Source organism: Protomyctophum parallelum (assembly GCF_964188405.1).
Source record: "Protomyctophum parallelum genome assembly, chromosome: 19".
Lineage (NCBI taxonomy): Eukaryota > Metazoa > Chordata > Actinopteri > Myctophiformes > Myctophidae > Protomyctophum > Protomyctophum parallelum.
The window spans coordinates 16,440,145-16,456,482 of NC_139717.1; the positions used below are offsets into that span (position 1 = coordinate 16,440,145).

Genomic DNA, 16,338 nt, shown 5'->3' on the forward strand with positions numbered 1-16,338 from the left:
TGTGTGTGTGTGTGTGTGTGTGTGTGTGTGTGTGTGTGTGTGTGTGTGTCTGTCTAAAAGGAGAAGTGATAATTTCCTCTCCCTTAGGCCTACTGAAAGGTGGATTTTCAGGCCTGTCTTGAATTAATCTGATCTGCCTTTTTTTTTTAGGGAAGGGGTTCCACACTTGGGTGACGGTGTTGGCAGAAGCATTCAAATGAAAAGCTTAGTGAACAATTTAACATTTATGGTTAGCGTGAATTCGTGTTGTGTGAGGAAATTCCAGACATTTTTGTAGCCACACAGTTGAAGGGAGACCATCGCCTGCGGTCGTTAACTGAGCCTAATAAACATACAAACACATTCAAATGACAATACCATCAGTTACATTATGGGGTTGAATTACGTATATAATGTAAATACAGTAAAAAAAATAATATATGAACTGCTTATTCGACTTTAGGAGCTGAACATGTGCGACGATAAACATTCCTAATTGGTTTTCTTTAACAACATTGTTGCCCTTGCACGCTGTAGGACAACAGCCTTGGTGTTTGATGATGTGGACATTTCCCTGGGAGTTACTAGCCATGAAAAGCACTCGTAACTGTCTACGCCAACTTCTGCACAGAGGGTTGAAAAACACCAAACACTCCAACTCCATGCTCTCTCCACCCGCAGAAACATTAAGATGACGTTACAAGAATAAATGAGCAGAAGCGTCAAAAAGGATCGGTGTTTGGCTACAGAAATAATAACGAGACCATTAGATACTCAGCCATGGGCTTTAGAACCCCTATGGAGGGTGGGGGGAAAAAAACATCTCACTGCTGACCTTTCCATATTCCTTGACACATTCAGAAAGGGCAGCGAGTAAACGGTGGATGCGAGCATAGATCTGCCAAACGGCATACATTATGGATTTTGGATCTTGAAGGAAACTTTATTATCTTCAGAAGCTTCATTCAGTGTATGCGTAGCACTGCATGTGAACTATTTTTGTTTACTGTAGATTTGCGTGTGCGTATACTAAACCATTTTCTCTCCCAATCATCGTTTTCATCGCCGTTTTCTTTTCTTTTTTTGCTTTCACCTTTATTTTTTATATTTTTATAAAGGGACAGACAGTAGGCTGACAGGAAATGGGGGAGAGAGATGCGGGATGACATGCAGTAAAGGTCGGCGGGACTGGGAGTCGAACCCGCGGCACACTGCCAGACTTGGACTACCGGGCCAAGGTGCCTGGACCGCTGAGCCACAAGCCCAGGCCTTTCATCGCCGTTTTTAATACATTTTAAGACTTACAGGGTTTTCCTCGGACAGAGTGGGATAGGTGACGCGTTCGGATGACGTATACGGTTAAGGTTCTTTATTATTTGTCTCCCGAGGAAGAAATTTGTCTTAGACAAAGGGCCCGCATGCAAGCGTAGCCGCCATGTCCATGTCCATGTCGCCGCAGTGCAGCGCCAAATACATCTTTCTTGCATCACATCACATTTCAAGTAAGATGATAATACTCGGCTGTGCAGGCACGTTTCTGGGTGGGGGTGGCGGGGGCTTGGGCTAGGCATAAAAAATAAAAAGCTCTCTTCCTACGCAAGCCATCGAAGGGATGAGCTGCGCAGGGGGAGGAAAAAAGATACCTAGCTGCAGGGGGGGGGGGGGGGGGGGTAGAAGGCGGTTGTGTGTAAGACATGTGTGTCCATGAGAACAGTTCGGTGGAAAGTTCATGTTTGTGTAAGTGTGTTCCTGGCATATCTCCCCAAGGTCATGTCACGTTGCCTCATTGTCCTGCGTTATCATGGCGAGTTCAGTGGAGACGAACGCGGCCCAGACTCAGACACAACAGGTGTCAGGGAGGGTGGGGGTTGAGGTGTGTGTGGGGGGGGGGGGGGGCAGAGGATCTTTTCCTGCGCTGTCTCTTCTTGTGGAGATTGTCAATTGGGGGGGAATCCAGATTCATGTTTAGAGCGAGGGATAGCAATATGGCTATTTCTCCTCTATGTCCGTTATGGCTCTCTGTCCGTCATGGCTCTCAGGGCGCTGACCTGTTCCAAGATCGTGTCCATCTTCTGATGCATCTCCCCAAGTGCCCTGCTCAGCTCGGCCATGGCAGGCAGCATAGGGGCTCCGTTCAGCGTTGCCATTTTTCCAATTATTCGGTACACAAGACCAATGCACAGCCCAATCAGCAGAAATCCTGTAACCATTATCCAAATAGATATGCCTCTTCTACGCTGATAGTCGGGGGAAGATCCATCAGGGTATTGAGCGGGCTCTCCAGAACCCAATTTACATGAAAAAAATGTTGACCATCACGTACAGAGACCAGCACACTAATTGTGGGAATTGTTGCATTATATGTATATTATATTTTATACGTGCATGTATGTGTGATCAGTGCCATCTGGTGGACATTTGAGTCAGGGCATGATGTGACGCACTTTCACTTTCAACAACTTATGTGTATGTTTTTACTTTAGAGATTCCAGTAAGGTTTATTTTACATATGGTGGGGTGTCTTTAAAGTAGTTGGGGGGTTTCTGTATTTTTCTGTGTGTGTTTAGGGGGACGTTTGAGGTTATATTATAGTATTGTTTACCGTCAGATAGTCCACTGCGCATGCGCGACCCGTTGGATAGTCTACTGCGCATGTGCGACAGGAGATGTGTGTCCGGTGTGTGTGTGTTTGTTAGCATTCTATCTTTGAGCATCGCGTGTGACAGCCGGTAAGATTTCATGAGCGTACTTTGTGCGACAAACATACCATATTCATTCAATGTACAGTTATTATTAGAGATATTGCATGGTAGTAATTGTTGTTCTATTTGTTTGTGTTTCCTTCCAGGTTTATAACCTGATTTTGACTGATTTTGTGCAGTGTTTAGTTGGTGTGAGTGTGTTGGTGTGAATGGCAGCACAATAATAAACCATATAAAAGACACTGTTATGTCGAGTTGTATCCTACGGTCCGATGCCAAAGTATATCCAGTGCAAGGAAGACTATTTTGTTACATAGAGTGTGTGACTGGGTAGTAAAACGTACACTAATTCCATGATTAGTTCCATGTTTTGATAGTTTCAGGGGTTTCGAAGAGACAGTGTAGAAGAGACGCTCTGAGCAGGGAGTACAGACAGGGAGGGAGAGAGAAAAACGTAACCGGAAAGAAACGTCAGTCACACTGGCTTGCTAGGGCTTCTGGGAAATTGAGTGCACAATATAAAGTCTATGGCCAGTCAAGGCTCCGCCCGTGCTTCCTATAGTTCCCCTGTTGTCGGGAATGCGGAAGGTTTTCCAACACTATTACAAACGATCACACCTATATATATATATATATATATATATATATATACATACATATGTGACATAAGCTCCAGATCTCCAGATCTCCTTCAACCTAATGAAAAATAACCTCCTCAAATATCAGGAAGCTATAAATGCAGCTCGTACAACTTACTTCTCAAACCTCATCTCCAATAATTCCCATAATACACAGATCCTATTTAAAACCATTAACTCTGTCATCCACCCTCCCCCAGCACTAACCTGGACATTTCCACTGCAAAATGCAATGAGTTTCTTCATTTTTTTATCTCCAAAGTCAACAACATTAGACAGAATATACCCCCACCCACATCTGACCTATTGACCCCATCAGTCTGTACCTCCACATTACACAGCTTCCTTCCCATCACACTCCCCACCATTATCAAGATCATCTCTACCATGAAACCTGCCACCTGCCAACTAGACATTGTCCCCTCTGCCCTCCTAAAAGAGGTCGCTGAGACCGCTGGTCCTAGTATCCTCGCAATTATTAACAGCTCCTTGGTCACTGAGACAGTTCCGACCTGCTTTAAGCACGCAATAGTTCAACCCCTCCTGAAAGATACTCCTCCCTGCCCAATAATTACAGACCCATCTCCAAATTACCATTCATGTCCAAAATACTCTAAAAAGTAATTCTCACTCAGCTAATGCCATATCTCCAGCAAAACAATATTATGGAAAAATTTCAGTCAGGTTTTAGAACCCACCACAGCACAGAATCGGCTCTTCTGAAGGTCCACAATGACTTACTCCTCTCTGCTGATGCTGGGGACTGCGCTGTCCTACTGCTGTTGGACCTCAGCGCAGCGTTCGACACGGTGGACCACACCATTTTGCTACAGCGCCTTCAGTCCCAAGTTGGGGTTCACAATACAGCCCTGCGCTGGTTTGAATCCTATCTCAATAATAGAAGCTTTGCGGTAAACATAGGCAGCTTCTCCTCTACCTCCGCCAAGCTCTCCTGCGGTGTCCCCCAAGGCTCCATTCTAGGACCCATCTTGTTCTCCCTCTACATGCTCCCCCTTGGCCAAATTATCCGACAATAAAACATCTCTTTTCATTGTTACGCAGACGACACTCAACTCTACCTCCCCCTGAAACCCAATGACCACTCCACACTCACCAACTTAAATAACTGCCTTACCGACATCAAATCCTGGATGGCACAGAATTATCTCCAACTGAATGACACCAAGTTTGAGGTCGTATTATTTGGTCCACCTGATTTCACTACCCAAATCCAAAACAATCTCGGCACCCTCTCCACTTCTGTCAAACCCCACGCCAAAAATCTAGGAGTATTTTTTGACTCAGCGTTTAAATTCGACAAACAAATTAATGCAATAGTCAAATCCAGTTTCTTTCACCTCCGCTCCATCTCCAAAATCAAACCATTTCTCTCCACACACGACCTTGAAATAGTCATCCGCGCACTAATATCATCCCGGTTAGACTACTGCAATTCCCTCTACACTGGGTCAGTCATCCCTGTCTCGTCTTCAACTTGTCCAAAATGCAGCAGCCAGACTCCTGACCGGCACCAGAAGGAGAGACCACATCACCCCTGTCCTGGCGTCTCTCCACTGGCTGCCGGTCAGGTTCAGAATCCAGTTTAAAACCCTCCTGTTTATGTACAAAGCCCTCAATGGGCTGGCCCCCTCTTACATCACCGACCTCCTATCCTATCCCCCCTCTACCAGGACCCTCAGGTCAGCAGACAGGGGTCTCTTAGGGGTTCCGCACTAAAAAAACAGGCTCAGGGGCGACCGCGCCTTTGCTGTCTCAGCCCCCACTCTGTGGAACAAAATTCCCCTCGCGGTTAGGTCTGCGCCCTCCGTTGAGTCTTTTAAATTGTATTGTATTGCATTTGTGAAGCACTTTGGTACAATGAGAGTTGTTTTTAAATGTGCTATATAAATACATTTGATTTGATTTGATAAAATGGAATTTAATTTATAACCTTTATATAATGTTTTTTTCTGGACTTTTTTGTTGATATTCTGTCTCTATCTGTTACAATTAAAGTACCATGAAAATTATAGACAGCTCATTTCTTTGTATTAGGGCAAATTTACAAAATCAGCAGGGGGTCAAATAATTATTTTCTTCACTGTATGTGTATATATATATATATATATATATATATATATATATATATATATATATATATATACACACACATAATTTATGAAACTGAAACGTCATGCTCTCTGATGAATCTTTGACTTTTAAGAAGAAGGCCCTTCTTCTCAAGAGAACTAAATGAATTTACAAAGGGTAGTGGCGCGCTACACAGCTTTTCTAAAGGTGCCCTACAGGGTGTCTTAACTTGTTTTATGACCGTATGGTGGCCGGTTAACATTTCTCGACAAGAACAATCAATCCCTTGAAAGAACAGTAAGTCAGACACCTTATGCCACCCTTTTCTGGAAGATTTGTCCTCGTTTCCCCTGCTGCTACCGTGCCATAAAAAAATAACCATTAAAGTTTGTAAAAATATCTTCTTTCCAAGCACTACACGCTGCTAATAATTCTAGCGCTGCCTCTACCTGCCATTGGTCTGAGCACACTTCCATATCTGCCCTTGAAAAGAAGAACCAACCTTCAAGCATGTACAGTATAAAGAATGACCCACGATTGTCTGTGTAAAACCCATGACAGAGTGCGTGACTCAGCAGGGACGCAGAGAATTTCGCTTAATGAACGCAAAAAAAGATGTTTGGCTACCATTTTTATTTGTGGCCACGGATACCCAAAACGACATAGTGCGACTTAAACTACGGGTATGCAAATGTATTCTTAACATACGGAATTCAATCCATTTTCAATGTGGGTGACCATGAATGGCAAATAAAAAACCTCTCTTTCAGTTGTGCGTGCGTGCGTGCGTGTTGTTTTGAAATAAAATGTCAACATGATGCCTCAGAATGTGTACAAGTGTGCTGAGACTAAATGTCAGCCTAGAACTCTTGACGAAATCTTAAAGATCACACGTGTCGAGAGTCGAGACAAGATGTGGGAACGATGTGCTCCGAAAAGGACAGGACAGACAGGACAGATGAACCCAGTCTGGGGTTCATCTGTTTGTCTGACTTCCACCAACTAAAGTTCTCAAACTCTGCCCGAACCAGGGCTGGACTGGCCACAGGTCGTACCAGGCATATTCCCGGTGGGCCGCGACCGTAGGGGGCCGCCATGATAAAAAAGAAACAGGCAGGCAGGCCAATAGGCGGCAGGCCACCAGGAAAGGTCCGGGAGTGCTGCCATTCTGCCAGTGCCATCATGATACTTTCACTGTACCTGTATCAGTGAGTGACAAATAAACCCTCTACAAAGGGTTGTGTAGTTAGTTGTCTGTTGGTTTGTATCATTTATGTTGTTCTGTAAAAGTGGTGGTATTAGGGTTTGTTTGTTCATGTGTGCCTCGACGGAGCGGGCGGTAGAGTTTCTGCTATCTGAGTGCTGGTTGTGGTGGGCCGGTCTGGGCCAAATTCACGCGAAAATGACCAGACCTGGTCCGATCGGTACCGACCCGACGTTATCGGGGCAAGCCGGGCCCAACAATTATGCTAATTAGTCCAGCCGGGCCGAGCCTTGGGCTCGGTGATTTTCCTCGATTTTGTTCTTTTTTCTTTGTTGTGTTATTATAATAAAAATAGCAATTCTGTTATTTGTGTAACGTGATTGTGTATACATGTATGTATTTATTATGAAGAGGGCTGCACTAGGCAATTCACTTGTGACAGGAGGAGGACTGGAGGCGGGGGTCGCATCGCACTGGCATTTCAGACTCAGAGGCCTCGTACACACATGTCGGACGAACATGTGACGGTCAAACCACGTGACTTCCATTGGGAAAGCATTGAGCCTGAGGCGGCCATGAAACACAGACAGAACAGGTCATGTCCGTCCGGCATGTGTGTACGAGGCCAGATCAGCATGCAGCCCGCCCCGCAGTCCTGCACTGCGCGCAGGCAGTACAGTAGAGAGAACAGTGAACGGTGTGAGACTTGCTTGCTTCCACTGGTTTCCCTCTGGTTTGCGCACCAAACGAGATACTAACCGCCAGTTAACTTGCCAATTTGCCATATGCTTGCCTTAAATGTTTTATAAAATCAATCGGATTATCACACGATAGCAGGTTTTCGTCATGTTGCACTGATCTTGTTAACCCAGCTGGCTGCGATGAATAAAACCTAATGATTAATCAACGTCACCAAACGATAAACGCTACACGTAAAGCAACTTCACTTCAGAGGAAACTAAGGGAGGGAGCTGCAGCTGCTATTCGTGTTTACTCACCAGTCACCACCACCACTGTATGGAATCCATTAGAATGATTGGAAATGGAACATGGATAGCCTATTCTAACGTGAGTTACATACATCCTTTATTTCTATAAGTCTGTTGATCTCTGCTCTCACTTTCACACTGAAACACGGTGGCAATTTATTTTCTTTCTTTTTTTTTTTTGTCAGGCTTTTGTCGGGCTTCGGGCTTAACATTACAGTCATTTTTAGGGTCGGGCCGAGCCTCGAGCCGACCCAGTTAGGGTAGGGTCGGGCCGGGCCATAATTTGTGGGCCCGTTGAGAACTTTACCACCAACATCTTCTGTTCCAGACACTTTCAGCGCCCCCTGGTGTTCATGTGAAATTACCGCAGGCAGCCAGGCAATATCTGTGAATTCGCGCAAAATACTTCCGGGGCACACAGCTCAATACAGCAAGAAGAGGAGCAGAAAGTTGTACGAGCAGCAGCCAACATGTCTTAGTTTTCACCACAAGCGGTAATATGGTGGGCACGATGTGATCAGAAACCACTAATTACTGAAACAACTTTGGAGTATTTTTCTGAGAAAACAAGCAGCAAATTGATCCTCCTGATTGGGAAGAACGTAGGCGCTGTCTAGCTACCTGGGCAGCACGAAAGGTTAGTGTTGAGCTTCTGCTGCTTGGAATCGATATAAACCTTACAACCCGCCATCTGACAGGTATGGCGACCTTCAGGGTTAAATCTTAACCCGTCATTTGACGGGTTCCGAGGCGATTTGGCGTCATGTGTGTTAAAAAAAACACAAACTCTGCTGAATGTAAGGCATGGTACGTTATTCCAGTGGGCTAGTTGACTAGTTCAAATCAATATTTGATACGAATCTTCCCAACAGAAAACCTCAAAACTCAAATCCCATGACAGGGCTTCAGGCGGAACGTTTTGACAGTCTTTTCCTGTGATAATAACAAAAGGAAACATGATAAAAGGTTGACTGGCAGAACACCCAGGGGGGCCTTCACTCCTCCATGCTTTATGGAGCAGGTCTGGACTTTATGCCTGCTGCCATCACTGGACCAAAGTTTCACTTCTCCTCTTAACCCATTTAGGACTGAGGCCAGATTCTGCAAAATGTCAATTCTGAATCATGACGGTTTTCATATCAGCGGTTCACAAACTACCGTATTGTGCCGAATATAACACAGGCCCCATTTTTCAAGACTCATTTGTGGAAAAAGAGACATTGAAGACCGAATAGTCTAGTCCCTGATTATAATGACCCCATTTTTTAGGATATTTCAATTGGAAAAGAAAGTCTTATACTCAGCACGATAGGGTGTTTCATGTCAAGGACCCACAGCATTATCTGAATTTGACCGCCGACACCCACCTAAAAATATGTTGTACCAGGGACCCCGCAGAAGCGAAGAAGAATATATATATATATTTAAAGATTTGCGCCACATTTTCACGATAAAAAAAAGAAGCAGATCTTCAAGCTCATAGCGCCGCACTTTGATCTTGTAGATCTGCTATGTTTCAACCGCAAAAGTTTAAAATAACGGCTAAAGTGGTTAACCGCTAAAGCGACACGGATGCGTTCCCGTCCTGAATGGGTTAAGCCCTTCCCTCTCCTCTGCACTCTATCACTCCCTCGCCTCACCCATCTCTCATCCTTCCCTTCTCCTATAGTATACCTCCAAGTTGTCTCCCTGTAACAGGAGACTTATACATGCACATTAATTCTACGGCATGGGAAGGGTGGGACGGAGGGGTGTATGTGTGTGGGGGGGTAGAGGGACGGAAGGATAAATGGAGGATAGTTGATGGGAGACTGCTGAACGAAGCCATATTTACGAGGGCCCAACCTGTTCATCACGGGCCCATTAAACGCAATGGACTGGGGTGACTGCCCGGTACTACAGACACTGGCAGGTCAGGTGGCACACTGCAGGCGCGCGCGTGTGTGCGTGCGTGCGTGCGTGCGTGCGTGTGTGTGTGTGTGTAAGCACATTTGTGTCTCTGGGGGGTGCATGCCTGTCTGGCTTTATGATTGAATGATTAATGCGTGCAGGTACCTGGCACCATTCGTGATCAAGTGCGTGTTAAAAGTGTCTGCACGCTGCTTGGCCCTGCCAGGCTGCCTCATGCTGCACATGCATATTCATGAGGCCAGTCTACATCATTACAGCACATGTGTGTTACTTAGCATCAGCTGTGCACTACAGCTCTGCACACTGAGTACATATCAAATGTGGCGTTATTTAGAGCTGTGCATAGAGGGAAAAAGAGAAGAATGAAGGAAATAAGGAAAGGAAAGGAAAGGAAAGGAAAGGAAAGGAAAGGAAAGGAAAGGAAAGGAAAGGAAAGGAAAGGAAAAACAGACAAAAACGGAGGGTGAGTGGAAGGACGGAGGGACTATAAAGCTAGTCAGTAAAATGATGAGGTCCAGGACCAGGACTAATGCTCAGTTTTCTGGAGGTGGAGGTGCAAGGGATGGATAGGAATTCATAGCAGCCTAATTATAAATGCCTGGGCTTCAATTTATTGAGCTGTTAAGTGTGAATGTGAGGTGTTTCAAAAACTAGCAAGAAATCGCAATCCCACAGGAAGATCACGGAGGATGACGGTGACTATAATAGTGCAATGGTTCTCAACCTGTGGGGGGGTCCACACCTGACATCTGTGACCAGATTTGACCGAGAGCCTGCCATCGCGCAACCTCCAGCTTTTCAGCAGAGGAGAAAAACGTTTTATTTATTATTATTTCTAAGTTCAAATATGATTATTTTGGAGGGTCACGGCCTGAAAAGGTTGAGAACCACTGGTATAGTAGTAATAGTGTATATTGTACAGCGTATAGGCTCCATGGGGGGGTCAGCAGAGCCTCCTTAGTGTTACTTCATTCGTACTGGGTTGGGAGGGGAAAGGTTTTAATGTGTTTAATTAATATGACCTTTGGGGGAAACTGTATAAGCAGCTGGGTCATTCTAAGTAGAATAATGACTATTGGCCACTGCTGGCGGGTCCCTCTGAATTTGATAGAGCCAAAGCAATTATACAGTGTGAAGACAATGACCACGTCCGCTCGTTCCAAGTGGACACAACATGTTTTGTGCCAAAGGATTTCACTGTCAAAAAGAAATCCCCTGGGCATGTCAGTATGTGTTTTTTACAACCACACCTTAGAGCAGTGTGCTTAAATGCTGTCTGTGCGTGCGTGTGTGTGTCCGTGTGTGTGTGTGTGTGCGTGCGTGTGCGCAGTACATACATGCTGGAAGCAGCTGCGGACACTGGGCTCGATGTTGGAGCCACCGAACGCGGCCACCTCCCCCAGCTGCCGGGGCACCTGGATGGCGTCGTGCAGCAGCAGGCCGAGCTGCCTCTGGTCACACGTGTCCCCGGCCGACGCCACCTGGTTGAAGAGGTCTGGAGGAGACGGACGGAGAGGAGGGAGTTTAAGCCATTCTGACCTGAGATCAGATTCTAAAAAATGTCTTCTATACTGTACGTCCCGACAGTTTTCTTGAAAAAGCAGTTTTTCTATATGTCAGTCGTTTTCAAAAACTTTCATGTCACTTTTCACGATTCTTCAAAAATAGCAGACCTACAAGCTCGTAGCGTGCCACTCGGTGGTGCGCTATGAGCTTGTAGATCTGCTATTTTTCAATCGCTAAAGCATAACATAATGCTAACACCAAAAAGTGGGTTAAGCCATTCAGACCGGAGACCAGATTTAGTCTTCTAAATCATGACAGTTTTCAAAAAAAACCTATGTTTCTATTAAGAAAGAAAAGAAAGACCAGTGGTTCTCAAACTATTTGACATGAAACTATTTCATGTCAAGGACCCCCAAAAGTTATATGTAATTGGCAGTCGACCCCCCTCTCAAAATATGATATTACCAGGGACCCCCCCCAACCCCCCACGAATTTTCACGATTTTTGAAAAATAGCAGATTTACAAGCTTGTATAGATCTGCTATTTTTCAACAGCTAAAGTTTTAAATAATGTTTAGTGGTTAAAAGCTACTGTATAAAGGTGAGACAGACGCGTCCTCGGGTCTGAGTGTGATAATATAGAGACGCGTTTCATCTTTGTGTGCATTCCTCTCCTCTCTCCTTTCTCATCTCCCCCTCTCTCTCTCAGTCAACCTCGTCACACCTCGCTGAGGTCTCTGAGAAAACCGCGTGCAGATAGTCGGAAAGCCGGCCGGTTGATACCCCGGACACGGACGCAACGGCGTTCTGCCAGCGATGCATCTCGTATGAGGTTGCACAGAACGTACGGAGAGACTCGACCATCACTGCGTGAAAAGAGGAGTTAACGGGCAATTATGGGCACTGTATTTTGCCCGTAAACCTCAAGTTTAGCAGCATATACAGTTAATATACGGTAATATACAGGTGTGATGGTACAATTCGGGAGTTTGTTGGAAAGTTTATCGGGAGTTTCCTGTAATATACACATCCGTATTCCAGCCTTTTTGCGCAGTGCATACCGGTCTTATTTAGACTTCTGTCTTTAATCAGAGATTGTCCCAGTCTTCAAAAAAGAAAGTTAGTGCATGTAAGTGTATGCGGCGTATATTTCAGACGTCCTCGTCTACATTTTAAACATCATTCACTGGCATTCATTTTGAAATGGTGTGGAAGAAATGGCTCGGGGCGGCAGTGGCTCGGGGGTAGAGTGGCCGGTAGTGCAGCCCGGATGGGAACTACGAGGTTCCCAGTTCGATCCCGGGCTCCCCCAGAGTTAGTGTCGAAGTGTCCTTGAGCAAGACTCTGAACCCCTAATTGCTCCCGGTGTGCAGGTTGGTGCCTTGCATTGGTTTCCTCCGCCATCGGTGTGTGAATGAAATGCCCAATCTATGTAAAGCACTTTGGATAAAAGCGCTATATAAATGCACCATTTAGCATTTAACAATTTACACCACTGGGTGTGTCAGCGTCGGGTCTCTGTCACCGTCAGGGAATGTTCCCTTTTTAATCAATGAAGGGTGGCTCCACTGCCCGCGTTGCATTGCATTGCGTGACTGCATTACAATTTCCCCGGTTCGTTTTTTGACGCACACGACGGAGACGCAACGCGCCCGGTGGAGCCCCGGTGTTACAACGAAGAGTCACCCTTTTCCACTATCACTATGCTGTTCAGTTAATCCAAAGAATACGGAATTGCTCTAAAACAAGCATATCAATGACGAAATAGTTCCTTACAAGGGAGAAGAAGGAGGGAGAGAGAGGGGGAGTGGAGAGGTTGGCACACGAGTTGCTGAGAAGCAAGGGGCATGACAGCTCCCCGTCTTCTGCACGCTGCTGACTTTGATCTCAGCTCCAGACCCACCCCTCCCGCTGTCTGTTCCTGTTCTGTACAACGTAGGGGTGTGGCATGAATGAATGAATGATGGACCTCTCTGATACTCACTGCGGGTATGTGTGTCGAACACATGTGTGCATGGATGTAAGGACGTGAGTGCAAACTCAAGTGAGCATGTACTGTAAAATCACAGCCCTAAAATGTGCCTGGATGTTCATCACATGCACGCACGCACGCACGCACGCACGCACACCTTCCTCAGCCGTCAGTTGGCCGACTTTCACTTTCTGTAGTTCTGACACAAACAGACATAGACACTCACAAATTGAATGTCAAGCAGTATATCCATATTTTCTTATTTTAGTTACCCTGGCGTGTGTGAGGCTCCATGACTGAGCCGCGACATCGAACGAAACTCAGATGCCGGATTTATACGGGGGTTGCGTGCGTGCATGCGTGCGTGCGGGTGTCGCTCACTGAACACATAGCAGGTCTACAAGTTCACACCGCATCGCCATCGAGACACGTCGCGAGCTTGTAGATCGCCTATTACCGGAGTACACCCGCGACACCCACGAATAAGCCAGGCTTAAAGGAACGAAGGCGCAATCAAGCGTGCTTGATCCCTTTCTCAGCCTAATAGAAATTGCCACTGGAACGAATGGACTCGGGGATGGAGCCTGCATCACAGCGTGGGGGTGGGGGGGTGAGAAAGATGAGAAAGATAGTGTTGAAAGGGAAAGCAGTGAGGGTAGATGGAGAGGAACCATGGCAGTTAACCCATTCTGACCTGAGATCAGATCTAAAAATGTCTTCTACATCCTGACAGTTTTCTGAAAAAGCTATGTTTCTATGTCAGTCGTTCTTAGATTTTTCTAAAATAGACATAGAAGCTCGTAGCGCGCCACTCGGTGGCGCACTATGAGCTTGTAGATCTGCTATTTTTCAATAGCTAAAGCATGACACAATGCTAACACCAAAAGGGGTTCCCGCCCAAAATGGCTTAAGACAGTCGGATGGAGTGATAGAGATGGAGGGAGGGAGAGAAATGGAGGGAGTGACAGAGATGAGGGAGCGATAGATAGATAGATAAATGGAGGAAGTGGCAGAGGAAAGGGAGTGAAAGATAAGGGAGTGATTAAGAGACGTTGGTCCAAAGGAGACATGGAGACAGCGAATGAGATATAGAGGTAGCGACATTTATATTTTTATAGAACACTTATGCCATATCACAATAGTATACAATATCCAAAATCACAGACAATATCCAGTCTAATATCATGATATGGATATGATATTGATACGATTTATTTTTTGCTCCCGCTCCCGATCCGATTTCCGATCATCTGAAAATGCTCGGAAGCCGGGCCCGATCACGTTATCGGATCGGATCAATTAGGGACAACCCTAATTGAGATGGAGGAAGCGAGAGGGGGAAATGGAGAGATTATATGGATGGATAGAGATGGGAGGGATACGATATAGAGAGGTGGAGGGGTGATACCTTCAAACTCTAAGAAAAAACTAAAATATATATTTATTTAAATGAAAGCCTTCTCGCGGCGCAGCAGACCGAGCACATCCACTCTTCCTAATCCCATCCCTTTGATTTTTTTTTTTTTTTTTTTTAAGAAATAGAAACAGAAGCAAAGGGAATGACATAAATAAAGAACAGCTGAAAACGGCCGGGGAGGTCTCTCATCCAATTAGTGGAGCCTTTTTTTTTTCCCCGGATCCCAGCTGACTCCCTGATTAATGCGTTTCACAATGCGCTGGGTGGGGCAGAGCGGGACGGGACAGCCTGGCGTTGGGAGGAGGAACACCAGCGCAGCGTCGTGTGTGTGTGTGTGTGTGTGTGTGTGTGTGTGAACGCAACCCTTACATTTGTACTTCTCCTCCAGATGGCCCTTGCAGAGAGAGAGCACGCCAATCTTCATGGACAGGACGCGGATCTTCCCACTGCGTCCACTGAGGGGGTCCAACACGTACGCACACGTACGCACACACACACACACACACACACACACACACACACACACACACACACACACACACACACACACACACACACACACACACACATACGTCAGCCTCCTAAGACAAGTGTGTGTGTGTGTGTGTGTGCATATTTAGTGTGCGCTGTCCTGATCTGAAGTAATTAAATAAAGACATGCAGTGAGAGAAAATCACTATATGTGCCTGGAGAAGAAAAGAGTTTATTTATTGTAAATCTAAATGCTCGAGTGAGACAGTGAGTGTGTGTGTGTGTGTGTGTGTGTGTGTGTGTCTGTGCATCTACAAGTTGTAGATCTGCTATTTGGGGAAAATGCTTGAAAATGTACTTTTTTTCACATCATGGAAACGACTATAACGTTCAAGCAAAAATATTCCACACATCGTTGCCCGTTCGCACGTGTCATACATACGTACATACAGTACGTGTCATAGACATTGGCCATATGCAGACCGCAGAAAGGCCCTATGTAATTGTACTAAACAACGTCAAACGCACCAACATTGCAGCTGTACGGAAAGCTTGAATTATCCTCTTTCAATCTGTAAAGTTTTTAGTTTCATAAAAATCAACCGTCGACATGCTATGAGCTACTTCCTCCGTCAAGAAATTCCCTGCAGATGATTATTTTGTGTCAGAGTTTGGAAGCGCTTGTTATCAGTAAAGCAACCTCCTGCATTATGTGACATTTCTATACAGGTGGTACACGTGGATCACCTTCAAGGAATTTATTAACAGGAAGTAGCCGATAACACGCCTACAGTGGACTTTTTATGAAACAAACACTTTGCAGGTAGAAAGAGGATAATTCAAGCTATCCGTATACAGCTGCAATGTTGGTGAGTTTGACGCTGTTTAATACAACGTTAGCACCTCGTTAACACCTTAGCTGGCAAGGCGGATGCAGAAAACATTATGTTTTTTGCATATGGTCAACTGAGACACACACACACACATATATACGTACGTGTCATAGACGTTGAGCAGCCAGTTGAGGCACATGTCGATGCAGAGGGGGACGTTGACCAGGTTCTTGTGTTCCTGCTCCAGGCCGTCGTAGACCGACGTCAGGCAGTTGATGACGTCCGGCACCGACAGCAGCTGTCCGTTGTTGGTCATCTTGTGCTGCTCGAAGGTGGTCTGGGCCACGCTCAGGTCCAACAGGTCCACTGGGAGGGTGTCGGGGGGGGGGGGGGGGGGAATGAGAAGTAAAGGTTTAATAATATCCCTTATAAAAGTATATTTTAAGTGTCTTTAGTAACTGTCCTCCATGAGTTAGAAGGTACAGCCATCTCCTGTCCATCTGTCACACTCCTGTTGTCTCCAGTTTACAGACCATCTCAACGGTTTATTGTTCGATCTGTTGACCTATACGGCTCAAGTCTTGAGGCTATAGAGTTGCTTTGTTGAGACATGGTTGTGGTGGGG

General features: G+C 45.7%; 1 protein-coding gene across 1 annotated transcript in view; it reads right to left on the minus strand.

The window, feature by feature from the left end:
• utrn (utrophin) overlaps positions 1-16,338 on the minus strand; it is a 285,060-nt gene that overhangs the window by 50,894 nt on the left and 217,828 nt on the right. The window contains 3 exon segments of the mRNA XM_083790820.1: positions 10,852-11,009; positions 14,779-14,864; positions 15,878-16,079. Coding sequence (XP_083646946.1) covers positions 10,852-11,009; positions 14,779-14,864; positions 15,878-16,079 — 446 coding nt within the window.